General features: G+C 38.5%; 1 protein-coding gene across 10 annotated transcripts in view; it reads right to left on the reverse strand.

Moving 5' to 3' along the window:
• The window catches only part of Tanc2 (tetratricopeptide repeat, ankyrin repeat and coiled-coil containing 2), a 331,636-nt gene that overhangs the window by 35,221 nt on the left and 281,109 nt on the right, over nt 1-15,306 (reverse strand). For all 10 annotated transcript variants that reach the window (XM_041635617.1, XM_041635621.1, XM_041635620.1 and 7 more), the window contains 3 exons: nt 11,620-11,728; nt 1,508-1,630; nt 751-987 (listed from right to left, as the gene is read on the reverse strand). In XM_041635617.1, coding sequence (XP_041491551.1) covers nt 751-987; nt 1,508-1,630; nt 11,620-11,728 — 469 coding nt within the window. The remainder of the gene's footprint in view (nt 1-750; nt 988-1,507; nt 1,631-11,619; nt 11,729-15,306) is intronic.

Below are 15,306 nucleotides of genomic sequence, written 5' to 3' on the forward strand. Positions count from 1 at the left end.
CGTACTAGGCAGCCAGCCTAGTTGAAAAGTGAAGCTTCTGGTTAATGAGAGATTCTTTCTTAAGACAATAAGGTGGAAAACGATAAGACTTCAGTGTCCTGTTCTGGTTTCTACCAGCACATGCATGCACCCACACATTCATGCATATATTCCCTCACACCACATAAAAAAAGTAACATATTTTGGAAATGTTTTCAGAGAACTGATATGTGCTAACAACACTTTGGGTGCCCTTGGCCTGTCCGAGGATGGGGGTCTTCAAGGATCTTCGGTATCTCTGTACCTAATGTTTCCTTTTATACAGGAAAGCCTAGGGTGTGCAGGCACTGTGCAGTTCAGACCTCCCACTCAGCTAATTCAGACCTCCCCTTGCTTCTTCTCTTCTGTATTTTGTTACAAAGAGGCTTCTTCTGTGCTCAGTAGATACATTCTGGGTTGCTAGGTAGGGATTTTTGAGGTTGCTGATAAAAGCTCTCTTACAAGTCCTTCTCAAAGATTTTAAAACCGTGTTCTGATGCAGTAGGCATTGGTAAGGCCACTAGGGCAAACACTGGAAATATGAGCTCAGTGAGCCCTTCCTTTGATATGCTCCATACCAGCAATGGGTACACCTAGATTGCTGAGGTAGCAGATGAGTTAAGAAAAGACAACATTGGGAGGAAAGGAAAAGAGGAGAGAAGTGGTGAGAAGAAAAGAAAAAAGAAGAAAAGAGAGGAGAAGAAGAACAGCAGCAGAGTGGGCAGCAGTTACCTTGGCCCGTTTCTTGCACAGCAAGACCACGATGCTCAGGAACCCTGCTGCTGCAGCATACCCTAGAGGAGTCAGGCCACTCTCAGAAGAGGCATCCACATTGGCCCCAAATTCCAAAAGCAGGGCCACCATTTCTGTGTAACCAAGGTGAGACTGGACACATAGTATTGGAGCATTATTTAAAACCTCTGTCCGGTAATTAATATTGGCACCTCCCAAAATCAGCAGTCTGCTGACCTAGAAACAGAAACAAGAATCAGACAAATACCAGTCATACCTGTTTAGTCATCTTTTTTAATTAACACACTTGAGACTCTACAGTAGTGTCCAGTAGCATTTAGGAGCTATCTTTTTTATTCTTTATTTGTTCCCTTTTGAATATTTTGCTTTGGAAAATAATGTAAAACATCTCTTTTATATAATCTGCTCACTTGCTAGTGTGAGTGATCACATACTAAATGCTGAATATTGGCTTACTTAAGTGAATTCTTGACTTAAAAAGTTCCTCCCCAGATAGAGGTGACCTGAGATCTATTTACCCTTCAGAACCTTTAGCAGAACCTGAGCCCAGGTACCAACCAGCTATACAACAGCCTCAGTCCCCAGTTACCAAAATAAAATATAGCAATTTAATGTACATTAAAATTTCTAAAAGGAAATATTAGGAAGCAGTCCAAGGCAAGTCTGAGATCAACTAAATGCCCTAATAATTATATTTTCCACTCAATTCTTCAGTCTATTTGTAGTTTGTGTTTACCTTTATATTTGGAGTGTAGAGATTTCGTAAAGATGCCAATGCCATAGAAAGACCTTCTGTGCTATAGGAGATCCAGAGACCTTGGAGGATGGAGGATGATACACCAACTTTTTTACTCAAACCCTGAAAAGAAAAATAGAGAATTAAATTATTAGTAAAAATCATTTTTGTTAGACAAAGTCTTTTTATGTAGTCCTGGCTGTCCTGCAACTTGTCCTGACTCACAGAGATCCGCCTGCCTCTGCCTCTCAAGTGCTGGATTAAAGGTGTGTGCCACAACTCTCAGTGAGATAATTAAATTATTAACCCAGCTAAAAAGTATCATCAGTAGTGAGTGAGTGGCCCTTAGGTTTTTGTTACTAGTGAATGAGTGTAGAGTTTCATTTTAATAATGTTCATATACTGCAAAGCTGATAGGGACAAAGACTAGCTTTGTAGAAACATAGTAACTTAAATTGTCTCTAGTAGTAGATCACTTAACATCTTTTTTTGCTCTATATCTGAATATAATTTATTTTCCTATTAGCTTTCTTAAGTAACTTAAGTCACTAAAATAATACTGTGACAGATAATTTGATCCTTGATCTTCATTTCATTTTCTTCCTGAACATTTGGAAAATGTTACTTAGCCTCCTTTGGATCTAGGTGGATCACATGACTCAACTCTAGCTAATAAAATCTGGGCCTTAGTAAAATGCCTTGTTCAGGCTGGCTCCCCCAACCCTGCTGTGTGTTTCTGCAGATTTTCTACTATTTCTCTAACAGTAGGTACATAGGATCCAATGAAGAATTCTGAAGCCCAAGATGATTTCTGAACTACTACACAGGAGGAAACTGCACAAATGATCTGCACTAGACTACACTATAAGGGAGAAACAAATAATTCAGTCTTAAAATTGCCTGGTGGTTAGACATTTTCTGCCAAGCATCTTGCTCTTCTCTGCCAAAGTATGAGTGAATTAAACAGAAAATCTCAAGGGCAGGAATAGTAGCAATAAAATTTGGGAGCTTGCACGTCTTTAATCCTGTCACTTGGGAGGCAGAGGCACGTGAATCTCTGAGTTTGAGGCCAGCCTGGTCTACAGAGTGAGTTCCAGAACAGCCAGGGCTACAGAGAAGGCATGTTTTGGAAAAAAAAAAAGTTGGGGAGCTAAGTGATCTGGGGAAGATTTTTTTTTTTTTGGGAGAATGTTTTGAAAAAAATGTATGCTACTTCTGCTTGCTTTGCTCCTTGAAATGTAAGCTGTTCTATTCATTTGATATACTATGGAAAGGAACATTTACAAAGGGATATTTTTTGTTTATGAAAATAAGGTTACCTAACAAAATATCAAGTCATAAGCCTCTCCATAGAAGGCTGAGACTCTTATTTCCACAGAGGGAATTTGCTGAGGGAAAATGCTCTTGCACACTGTAAAGATTTGTCACTCATATTAGTTTAATAAAATGCTGATTAGCTTGTCTTAAGCAGGGCAACCAGATGAAAAGAATTCTGGAAGAGGAAAAGCAGAGAGTCAGTCAGTCATCAGCCACACACAGAGGAACCAAGATGAGAATGCCTTACTGAGAAAAGGTACCAAGCCATGTGGCTAAACATAGATAAGAATAATGGGTTAATTTAAATTGTAAGAGCTAATTAATAATAAGCCTGAACTAATGGGCCAAGCAATTTCTAATTAATATAAGTCTCTGTGTGTTTATTTGGAACTGAACAGCTGTGGGACCAGGTGGACTAGAAAGTTCATCTACAGGAATTCTTCTAGAGAAAAGGTGCAAAGACAAATAATGCCATAGGAAGCCGGATCTGTGAATATTGTCAAAAGACTTTTCTGGAAAAGATGTCCTTTTTCTTTCTGTAGGGATATTGTGATGGCATAAAAATGAAATATATATATATATATATATATATATATATACACACACACACACACACACATATTTTAAAGAACAGTTTATGAGTACACTGCATGAGAGGAGTGGTCAGGGCAGCAGCTAAAGTAATGCCTACAGTTTAAATAAACATTCAGATTTTAATTCTTATTTCTTATAGAATGGTGTCTATATGTTTGTGTTCCAGCACTCAGGAGGATTAAACAGGAAGATTCAAGACTTGCTTGGGCTACACAGTAAAACTCTGTCTCAACTTAAAAAGAATCAAAGTCAAATTAGGTTATTTATTTTAAATTATTTTTTCAAATTAAATTTTTTTTGATAATGTGATATAGTAATGTATTTACATCATTTCTAAACACTCTTTCCACTCTAGTTCTTCCCATGCCCATCACTTCAAGTTCATGATTCTTCTGTAATTGCTACATCACTCATACACACACACACACAAACTCACTCACTCACTCACTCACTCACTCACTCACTCATATTCTACTGAGACCATTTAGTGTTGCTCCTATCTACGTGTGTCTAGGGCTGACCACCTGCACTGGATAATCTATTAGGAATTCATCCCTGAAGAAGACTGGTTTCCACTCGCTCAGCAGTCACTGATTTTTCATCTAAATGTGGGGCCTTGTGAAATTTTCCTTGTTCAAAGTGGCACACTGACCGGTGTTGCCACTAAGCAGGTTTTTGTTTAAGCAACCAAACTGTTGAGTGTTCATGGGTGCAACGTCCCTCTCACGTCAAGAAGACACTATCAAACAACAGGCATCCTGTTGTTCTCTGGCTCTTAGAATCTTTCTGTCCCCTTTTCTGCAATGTCTTATAAGTGGAATTTTTTACTTTTTGAGACAGGGTCTCATTCATGTTTTTCCTGCTGGCTAAAACTCACTGTGTAGCAGGAATAACCTTGAACTGCTGATCCTCCTGTCTTTTAGTCACCAAGTCTGGGAAGAGAAAGATCAAGGAAGGAGAGAGGAAGGAAGAGGACTTCAGGGACCAGTTCCTCCAGCCATCCAGTTACATATCAAGCCATAGAATAAGAAGTAAGACAGCTATGCAGAAATAGAGAAAGGTAAAAGCCCAGAGACAAAAAGATAGATGAGATAATTTAAGAAAAGCTGACTAGGGGGCTGGAGAGATGGCTCAGTGGTTAAGAGCATTGCCTGCTCTTCCAAAGGTCCTGAGTTCAATTCCCAGCAACCACATGGTGGCTCACAACCATCTGTAATGAGGTCTGGTGCCCTCTTCTGGCCTGCAGGCATACACACAGATAGAGTACTGTATACATAATAAATAAATAAATATTTAAAAAAAAAAAAAAGAAAAGCTGACTAGAAACAAGACAAAGCTAAGGCTGGGCATTTATAAGAAAGAATAAGCCTCCATGTGATTTATCTGTGAGCTAGGCGGTGAGCAAAGCGTAACAAGCAACCAATCACAGCCAAATGCTGGGATTACAGGCATACAACCCTCATAGTTGTTTATTATGTGTTGCACTGAACCCAGGGCTTCATGCATGCTAGGCAAGCACTCTATTGGTCATATCCCTAATTACCTGGATTAAAAGAGAAAAAAGTGTCTCTAATGACACAACTTTGTCAAAATGACTGCCTGTGTCTAAATATTCTCAACATGAAACATGCATCTAGACAAAATGAGGAACGAGGATGCTAATCACCTCTACCCATTCTTTTATTTCAACCTATCTTGATTACAGAGGATGGACAAGAGGATGAATAATGTGAGCTGGGTCAAATCTTGGCAGAGAGGACCAATGGGATTTCAGAAACACAGTGCCCCTGGCAGGGTAAAACAGAATCTAGTTTAAAGCCCTCACACTACAAGGAAATTATTGTTCCTTTGATCCTCTTCCACTACTTAAAAATGGCTACTTAATTTACAAATTATCCATATCATTTGTGGCCTTAAAGAGTTCTGAATCTTTCCACTAGAGCTGTCATCTAGTTGCCAAAAATTGGTTACACTGAAAGGAAGAAGGGCAGACAACAGCATCTAATACATCTAATCGGTACTATTTTAGAAATTCTTTTAATTTGTGCTAATAAAAGGGATATCAATTGCAAGTTTCTTATTTGGCTAATTAGTTAATATGCAAACACACATAAAAATCATGCAGCAAGCCTATCACTAAGTTGTTATGATTGCTTATTTTGATACATGAGATCAAATATTTTTAGAGTTCTTTTTGAAAGAATTCCAAAGCTACTCAGTCAGCCTTAGAGTTCCATTATTATAGGGTTCATCTTCACTTTGGAGCCCAGAAAACCAGGAAATATAGCTCCAACTCCCAATTTGAGCCTCAGTTTCATGATTTAGAATATGTATAGGCTTCAACAAAACCTTTGACGAACAATATACTACATTGACAACTTGATAGAAAAATTATCAAAAAGTATTAGTATCAGCAGAAACGTTTAGTAGTGAGCCCCTAATAGGTAGATTAGAGTGAGCTTACCCACACTAATAATAATAGTGAGTAACAGAGTAAGTACTTGTGAGCTATTATTTATAGATAATTTACATTGGTATAAATTTTTATATAGTGATGCAAATTTAAATTATATTTGTTATATTGAATATGCTCCTATTTCTGTTTATAATATTTGTATACTTATGCAAAGTTACTTTGTCTTATTATATGCATGCATATTTCTACCTCTGTTTAAGACATTTTGTATATTGATACAATTTCAGGATATATTTATCACATTGCACTATACATTTTTACTTCTGACCAAGCTACTTATACACTGTTTACATTTTGAGGTCACTATCCTCATTTGTTGCATAGTTGTTCAAAGATTGCTTAATATTCTCATATGAAGTTTTAGTCTTTAAGTTATATAGGTATTAAGAATTATAAGTCACAGCCGGGTGGTGGTGGCGCACGCCTTTAATCCCAGCACTCGGGAGGCAGAGGCAGGTGGATTTCTGTGAGTTCGAGACCAGCCTGGTCTACAAGAGCTAGTTCCAGGACAGGCTCCAAAACCACAGAGAAACCCTGTCTCGAAAAAAAAAAAGAATTATAAGTCATATTTGTCATACTTATGGTTAGACTAATCAGGTTCTTTAGATACATAGAGATTGTATTCCTCATAGATAGATAATCTTTAACCACTTCAAAGAACTGTAAAATATGACATTCTGTTGACGTGAGACATGATTGCTCCTGGCAGTACTGATCTATTCCCCAGAGAATGTTGACCACGAAAGACACTTCACTTGGAGCTTGTTTTCTTCTTGGCTGTTGCAGGAGCTCCTTCCGCTCTTTCATCCAATAGCTGCTGAGACACCAGCCCATTGGGGCGTGGTCTCTCTCTCTCTCTCTCTCTCTCTCTCTCTCTCTCTCTAAAAAAAGCAGCAACTGCCCTCCGCTCGCTCTCTGGCTTCCGGCCTAAGTTAGTCCCATGCAGGTCCCTGGTTGTCAGCTTAGACTCTGTGAGCTCCTATGAGCCCAGGATAGTCATTTCCGTGGTTTTTCTTGTGATGTCCTCGACCCTTCTGGTTCTTACAATACTTCCTCCCTCTCTTTACAGGATTCCCCAACATCAACATTATCATCAGACCACCACACACAGCTGTGACTGAATGTAGTAAAGGGAGACTGGTAAGCAAAGGGGAAGTGCTCTTCCTTGCAGAAAAGTGACCAAAAAACCAAGGCCCATGTGGCTTTCCATCTGTTCTTGCAAATCAGCTTTTATTGTACTATATCCATTCATTTCTGTAAGGTCTTACTGATTTTCAGCTACAATGGAAGAATAGTAGTGATAGAAAGTAATATGGACTACAAAGCCATATGTAGCTATTTACAAAAAAAGTTTGTGAACTACTGTTGTAAGAAGTAATGGGGTGGGCTGGAGAGATGGCTCAGAGGTTGAGAGCATTGCCTGCTCTTCCAAAGGTCCTGAGTTCAATTCCCAGCAACCATATGGTGGCTCACAACCATCTGTAATGGGGTCTGGTGCCCTCTTCTGGCCTTCAGGCATATACACAGACAGAATATTGTATACATAATAAATAAATATTAAAAAAAAAGAAGTAATGGGGTGCTATTTCTATATGGAGTTTGTGTTTATTAAGTTTTATTTCGGGAAGAATATTAGTAATAGATCATAAAACCTCATGCTAAAGATATACCTAGTACTCGGGCTTTTATCATGTACCTTTTTAATAAACATATCTTTTATCTTTAATCTTTTCAACAATTTTGAGAGTTAATATTTTACAGAAGAGAAAACTGACAGTAAGTGGTAGATTTTACTTTTTATTTACTTATTTTTTTGAGATACTTTTTTCATCTAACTCCCAAATGCTAGGATTACAGATGTGTACCACCATGCTCCTCCTCGAAGTTTATATTTAAACTCATGCCACTTGCTGATGTCCAAGGATCTTTCTTCTATTTACAAGTTTTCTCCCAGTCCAATATTTCTGTTCTAATAAGAAAATGCTATATGATTGACTAATGAAAGGAACATTTTAGAGGGAAGCATTCAGGAAGAAATTGCAAGAATATTCTAGCATCCTCCCAGCGACTAGACTCAACCTGAGTTACAAACTGGACTGGAGTATCTCTGGCTGCAATTTCCATACATCATGTTTCTTGTAGTTTTAAAAAAATCTAAAGTTGCGTATAGGGATGCTTGCCTATATTCCCACCATCTGGGAGGCAGAGAATGGAGGATGAGGAGCCCAAGGTAGTCCTTTACTATAAGGAATTCTTGAGGCCAGTCTGGGTTACAGGAAACTCTGTTCAAAAGAAAAAAGAATCTAAATGGCATCTATAAGGTTATAAGAGAATTCTAAGTGATCAATAACATGCCATTAGAAAATGCAAACCAAAACCACAATGAGGCCAAGCATGATGACACAGGCCTGCAAGAAGGTAGGAAGATCAGAAGTTCAAGGACAACCTCAACTACACAGTGAATTTTAAAGTCAGCCTGACGTACATAAGACTATATAAAAAAAACATACTACACCATACAATGAAATACTACTTTGCATTCACTTTTAGATGAAACAAAAGACAGATGATTCTTTTCTCTTTTGGTGCTAGGGATTGTGTTATGCCACTGAGCACTATTTCTAGACTGTTGTGAGAAAACTAGAATCCTCACACACTATTGGTGGGATGTAAAGTGGTGTGGACACTTTGGAAAACAGATCAATAATCCTTCAAAATGTTAAATCCAGTTACTATGTGATCTAGAAATTTTGTCACTTATTTTATTTTTTTGAGATGTAGTCTTGCTATGTTAACCAGTCTGGCCCAGATTTGTGGCCTAGACCTCTTGAGTACTGGGACTACATACATATACCATTGTGCTCAGCACAATTCTACTTCTAGGTATATAATACTCAAGAGAACTGAAGACAAATCTGGGTGTGGTGGTTGCACATATCGATAATCCCAATATTCAGGGACAGGAAAGTTATGTACTGAGTTGTAGTTATATTAAACACCATGTTAAAGTAGCTAGTTTTCTTAAACAAATGGAAGAATCTATTTCTAATGTACTTAGCGATAGGAATCACAGTATTTGTTCATATTTTTCTCAAAAGTGGAACAACTCAAGTATTTCAATGAATGGATAAGTGTTGTACATCCACAAAATGGAATATAATTTTATAATGCAATGAATAAGGTACTGATCTATACTACAATATTAATAAACCATGAAAACATTATGTTAAATGAAAGAAGCCAGGGATGAGAGAACACATTATATAGCTATGTAGCTCCATTTCTATGAAGTTTTTTGAAAAGTCAAATTTCCAGGGCAGAATATAGAGTGAGACATGACTTAAACTGGTAATGAGGCTTATTATTTAGGGTAAATAAATATAATAATGGTAGTTGTAGAATATTATTTCAAGATGTGTTAAATTTGTTTATGTTGTGGAACTTTTTGTAAAATTATGCAAAGATATGCTGCATTCCTTTATCTCTGTGAAGCTGTGTTACTTTGCCTGTCTAAAATACCTGATGGCCTAATAAGGAGCTGAATGGCCAATAGCGAGGCAGGAGAGAGGATAGGCAGGACTGGTAGACAGAGAAAATAAATAGAAGGAGAAATCTGGGAGGAACAAGAGAACAAGGAGAGGAGAACATCAGGGGCCAGACACCCAGCTGCTCAGCAAGTCACAGAGTAAGAAGTAAAGTAGATATACAGAAGTAAGAAAAAGATGAAGCGCCGAGGTGAAAGGTAGATGGGACAATTTAAGAGCTGGCTAGAAACAAGCCAACCTAAGGCTGGGCATTTATAAGTAATAATACGCCTCCTTGTAGATTTATTTGGGAGCTGGGTGGTGTGCCCCCAAAAGAGCCAAAGAGTAAAAAACCACCAACTACATTTTGGTGCCCAATGTGGGGCTAGAGTAAAAAAAAATAACCAATTACTGTTAGTGATAATGGCACAACTCTAAGTACACACACTAAAAAAACTGGTGAAGTTATACTTCAAAAAGTTGTCAAAATGAAAGAATTTAAAAGGCTCTATAAGCCAACCCAATATCCAGAATCATAGGTCTTTACCCTTTTCTTACTTAAAGGTCATTGATGACATAAATACATTTTTTTTCATGACCAGTAAGGGAAATTTAAAACTGGAAATAAATATCAGTTTGATTGTGTGAATGTGACTACTGATGAGAAGTTCTGAGTAGAACTGGTTATGAGAATGTTTATCTTTGACTCTGTATGCCCCTTAGCTGACTGACAGAACTTTAGTCTGGGAGAAGCTAAAGCCTCTCAACAGCCTCTGCACTGGAAGGATCCTGTCACCGCAACACCAGAAACAGAGTCCAGTCTGCAGTCTGCAGTCTGCAGTCATGTCCGCCAGAGTCTTCACAGCCTGAATCACACATGAGTCATTCTTACCTCACACCACCATTCTGTCTGCATCAGTCTAAGATAAAACTGTGCTAATGACAGAAGCATACAGTTTAAATGTAGGTTCCTATGTACTAACGCCACACTTGGTTAAACGAAGTTTCATATTCTTTCTCTGCTAATGTGGCGTTTATTTTATGGTGTACAAAGGCAAGCATCCTCTTCGTCTTTGTATCTGATCCCATGCAGACTGTCTTGTTCAAAGACTGACAGTTATCTCCTAATCGGAGGACAATTATCTTAGTGTTTATGGATGAAGTAGATATTATACTACACATTTGAAATCGGAACCCCGCCAGCTGTATTAGTAGTGTTCTGTTCCTAATATATAAGGTCACTGGGTGAAAGCCATTTTTTATACAGTGATTTGTCAGACAAGATAATTATGATTCAAATAAAGAACTTGCCATAGTGGGTTTCACTTCTGTCCATTTGATGACCAAACTTCTCTGGTTGTGTGTTTATATACTGGTAAGAATTTGTGAGGCACTTGGGGAACTGTTAATCTTTACATCTCTTGGGGGTTTGTCTGACCTAGAGAACTGTTTATCTAAGATACTCAAATTTTTCACTACTGAAGTGAAGAAGAACTCTGAGGAGACTATAGAGATTACAACTATCAGAATTATGTATTCCTGGTTGGCTTTAAACTCTTGGCAGCATTCCGCCTTAGCCTTTAGCCTCCCTTGCTGGTTACACACATGTACCACCATTTCTGCCTGACACTTTTATTTTTGTAGTTCTGGGGAATGAACACAGGGCCTTCTGCATGCTAGGCAAGTGTTTTATATTTGAGTTATACCATGAGCCCACAGGGCTGAAACTGTCAAACATAGTATTAAATAGTAATAGTGAACTGTGGACTAAAAATGAGGAGAATGGTTTCTTCCTGTGCTTTCATGTAGACCATGAATGCCCCAGCATTATAAACTACATAAATGTATGTTTAGCTATCATAAAAATCTTCAATCATCTTACAACATGGCTGTTTTCGGGAGATGATAGGTCATATGTAGAACATTTATAAGTGTTTGTATGTGCTCCTTATGTAAATAATATTGTGGATATATTCCCTGGAATGCCTAGGTAAATAGCCTATTAACCTGTTCAGCTTCTCCACAGGGGAGGTATTCAACTTCGCTGTCAGAACAGGGTCAGCTCTTTCTAAAGGCTGAGACATAAACAGGACACATAATTTAGGAAATAGAGCAAACTAATTTCAGAAAGAAGGGATCATATAGTGTTTAGGAAAGTCTGCTAAAGATGGAAAGGAAAAAAGTCTCAGTTCACTAATTACCTTAAAGATGTGTGCTTTGAGAATGTGATGTCCCAGTTCAATAGTCTGCTGTCGGTTTAGTTTTCCCTCTTGGCGGGAAAACCAGAAGGCAAGTAAAGTGTGGCCACTCCTGCAAAGAAAGAGAGTCATTTAATAATTTAATGCCTCAGTTGTGCCTGGATCACTCAGGTCCAGTCACTTCTCCAACAAAACTAGGCACCATTAAGTCAGTATCTTATGGAAGCATTTGCTACTAGGCAAATAACATGTTTGGATATATAAAAGCCATTTCCAGTTGGCTTATTTCCATCTCTTAAACAAAAACATTAAAAGATTCTCATTTTTATTTTCTTTGTCGGCAACTCTTCATCAGTACTAGCAGGTCAGCGCTCCCCAGACTCTCTGCACCCTGTTCTGTTCTCACTGAACTAGGTCACCCATCAGTCCTCCAGCAGCACTGCTATCTATAGCCTACGCAGCTTCTCTCTATCTAGACTTTTCTTCTTAGCCTCAGGCCTCAGTGTTGTTTATTGGATTTCTCCATTTGCAGTGTCCCTCGGTATAAACTAAAAATGGGTCAAAATAGCCTGAAGACCTCTTCCTAAAGTCGCCTCTGGACAGTCTCTACCAAGCCTCTTCTCCTTCCAGCTGAGCACAGTGGACTATGTTCTTTCTGATGCCACCAGTAGGGACTTACAATATCTAGTACAGTGTTTACCACACTGTTACATGCTTTCTCCTCCAGTAAACTGTTTCCCGATAGCATCAACTCCTCTCTATCTCTCTGATAACAGACTCCTAATTTATTCATGAAAGAGAAAGGCCTTCTTCCAACCCCTTGGATATTGTCTTACAAGCTCAAGGCGGTCAGAACTGTCTTCCTGGCCTAAATCATGTGATCAGCAGTCCTGAGGACAAAGTCAAAAGCAGGGTTAGGCTAAAAAGTCCTGGAGAATTGAGCCTGAGCCCTACTGTGTAGCATCTAAGCTACTTTAATTTGGGGCTACTTGAAATAAAACAATTATTATTTTTCTGTTTAATCCATTTATTATAATCTTCTGTTCTTTTCCAGCTCAAAGTATCCTAATGATAATCTTTAAGTGTTAATATCTCTCTCTCTCTCTCTCTCTCTCTCTCTCTCTCTCTCTCTCACACACACACACACACACACACACACACACACACACACAAAGAGCATGCACTCTCCAACTATTTGTGATGCTGAATAGCAAGCCAAGGGCTAAATACTTCACTGAGCTAAATTCCTAGCTCAATGATTTCTCCCCCACCCCCAGGGTATCATGCTACATGAGGCTACCTAGGCCTCAAAACCCATTTTTATTTTTTAAAACTACATTTCTGTATGTATGTGTGTATGCATGCAAAGGCCAGAGAACAACATGTGCAAATCATTCTTCTCCTACCATGTAACAGGTCTAGGTTATCCAACTCAGGTCATCCATCAAGTTTGACAAGTACCTTTACCCTCTAACCATCTTACCAGTCTAACCTTGAACTTCTGATCTTGCCACTACCTCCTGAGTCCTAGATACAGGTGTGTACTACCATACCTAATTTATGTGATGCTGGGGATCAATCCCAAACTTTCTTACAAACTAGGGAATCACTTTATCAACCGAGTTATATCCCCAGGCAATATATTCTTTTATGTGTTAAGATATGTTTGTGTGGTATATGTGAGATATACATGTATGTATTCCTATTTACATCACTGAAAGAAAATCTAGATCACTTATATTCTTCAAAATACCTAATGCAGTCTAATTCATGTAAAAATGTTAACTATGTTTTTAGGACAAAAAACAACAACAACAACAACAACAAAAAACCCTGGGTATTAGGGTCCCAGCAGTGTAGGTACATGACACCATGCCTGATGACCAAATTTTCATGCTAAGAATTCCCATGGCAGAAGTTGAGAATCAATTTCTTTAAGTTGTTCTCTCATTCCTATGAGTATCATGATATACCTCCTGTGTCCTGGGCAATAGCCTGGGATACACAGCAATACGGCCTCCAAACAAACAAACAAACAGACAAGGAGGGGGAAGAGACTAGATCTTTTCATCCCTCTCTCCTTCTTTCCTCTCCCTTTCTCCTTTTGAACCTGGAGAATATGAGGTGAGGCAGCTTCCATATATATGTATGTATGTATGTATGTATGTATGTATGTGTACACCATTCTAGAATCTTCATTTCAGTAGGATTTTGAAAACAATTCCAAATTTTGTCTTCATAGAATTTCTAGACTACAACGAATGCTTTTTACCAAAGTTAATCACAGGGGAAGGAAATGACTTAGCTGGAAGAATGCCTAGACAGGATTAATCTGCGTAGACTCATTACTATCATCTTGAGGCCTGAGCACAGGGTTGTTTCACACTTATGTCATCTGAAAATGCCCACTGAACTGTCACCGACAACAAACTGTTGGTAGGAAAGTTAGTTATAGGCAGAGACCTCAAAATTCCATCTAGCCAGTAACAGTAAAACTAGTGGAGTTTTCCTGGTGTAAGGATTATTTTTTTAAGTGACTCAGCCATAAATACAATTGTGACAACAGCTCCTGAATACAGGCCTCTGACCTATTTCTTAAGCTTTAAGTCCTGAAGGAGAATCCATGTCTTTTGGAATTAAAAGGTAACAAAAAAACTTGTATCCACAGCGAATAGGATTTTCAGTTAAGACACAGAACTGACTTTGTCCTAGTGATTAAGACACAGAACTGATTTTGCCCCAGTGATTTCATGAATTTATACTAAGATGCTTGAATTTCTCCAGTGTATATGTGCACCTAGAGATAACAATGTTTGTTACTACTGCCATTGATTGGCCACTGAGTATATAAATAGCACATAATACAGGGTGAGATGAGGGTGACAACTGTCATTCGTTTCCTTTTGATTTTTATAAAAGAATGACTTTGCTGGGCCTGTACCTGTAATTCTAGAAAGTAGTCAAGAGGCTGAGGCAGGAGGATTGCAAATTTGAGACAAGCCTGTGTTATATAGCGAAGAAAAAGAAAAAAAAAACAATTCTGAAGAGCTCACAGAACCCAAAGCTTATGGTGTTTGGGATACAAAAGGTAACAGCAATTTATGCTGTTCTTTTCTTCTGTAAAGTACAGTACCACCAGTTAAACTAAAGTCTGCATGTGGTCTCATTCACTTGTGCAAATCTGTTTCTACTCGGATCATCTCCTTGGCTCCTCGCTCTCTAATATCATTGGTAGTTCTTAGCTGTGATGCTTCTCCTAACCTTTGGTATTTTCTTTTTCTTTTCTTTTTTTTTTTTTGAGACAGGGTTTCTATGTGGTTTTGGAGCCTGTCCTGGAACTAGCTCTGTAGACCAGGCTGGTCTTGAATTCACAGAGATCCGCCTGCGTCTGCCTCCCGAGTGCTGGGATTAAAGGCGTGCGCCACCAGCGCCCGGCTCCTTTGGTATTTTCTTTCTCTTATTTTTTCCTTCGTGCATTAGACCCTACTTACTGCTTCATTAAAACTATCTCCTAAGGCATAGTGGTACACACCTTTAATCTCAGTACTCAGGAGGCAGACATAGGCAGTATCTGAGTTTGAGACCAGTCTGGGTCTACAGAGCTAGTTCAGGACACCTAGGACTACATAAAGAAACCCCATCCTGAAATACCAACCAACCAACCAACCAAAACAAAACAAAACAAAACAA

This window comes from Microtus oregoni, unplaced genomic scaffold (genome assembly GCF_018167655.1).
Source record: "Microtus oregoni isolate MIOR12 unplaced genomic scaffold, Mior012 000048F_ref0000485, whole genome shotgun sequence".
NCBI classification, from domain to species: domain Eukaryota; kingdom Metazoa; phylum Chordata; class Mammalia; order Rodentia; family Cricetidae; genus Microtus; species Microtus oregoni.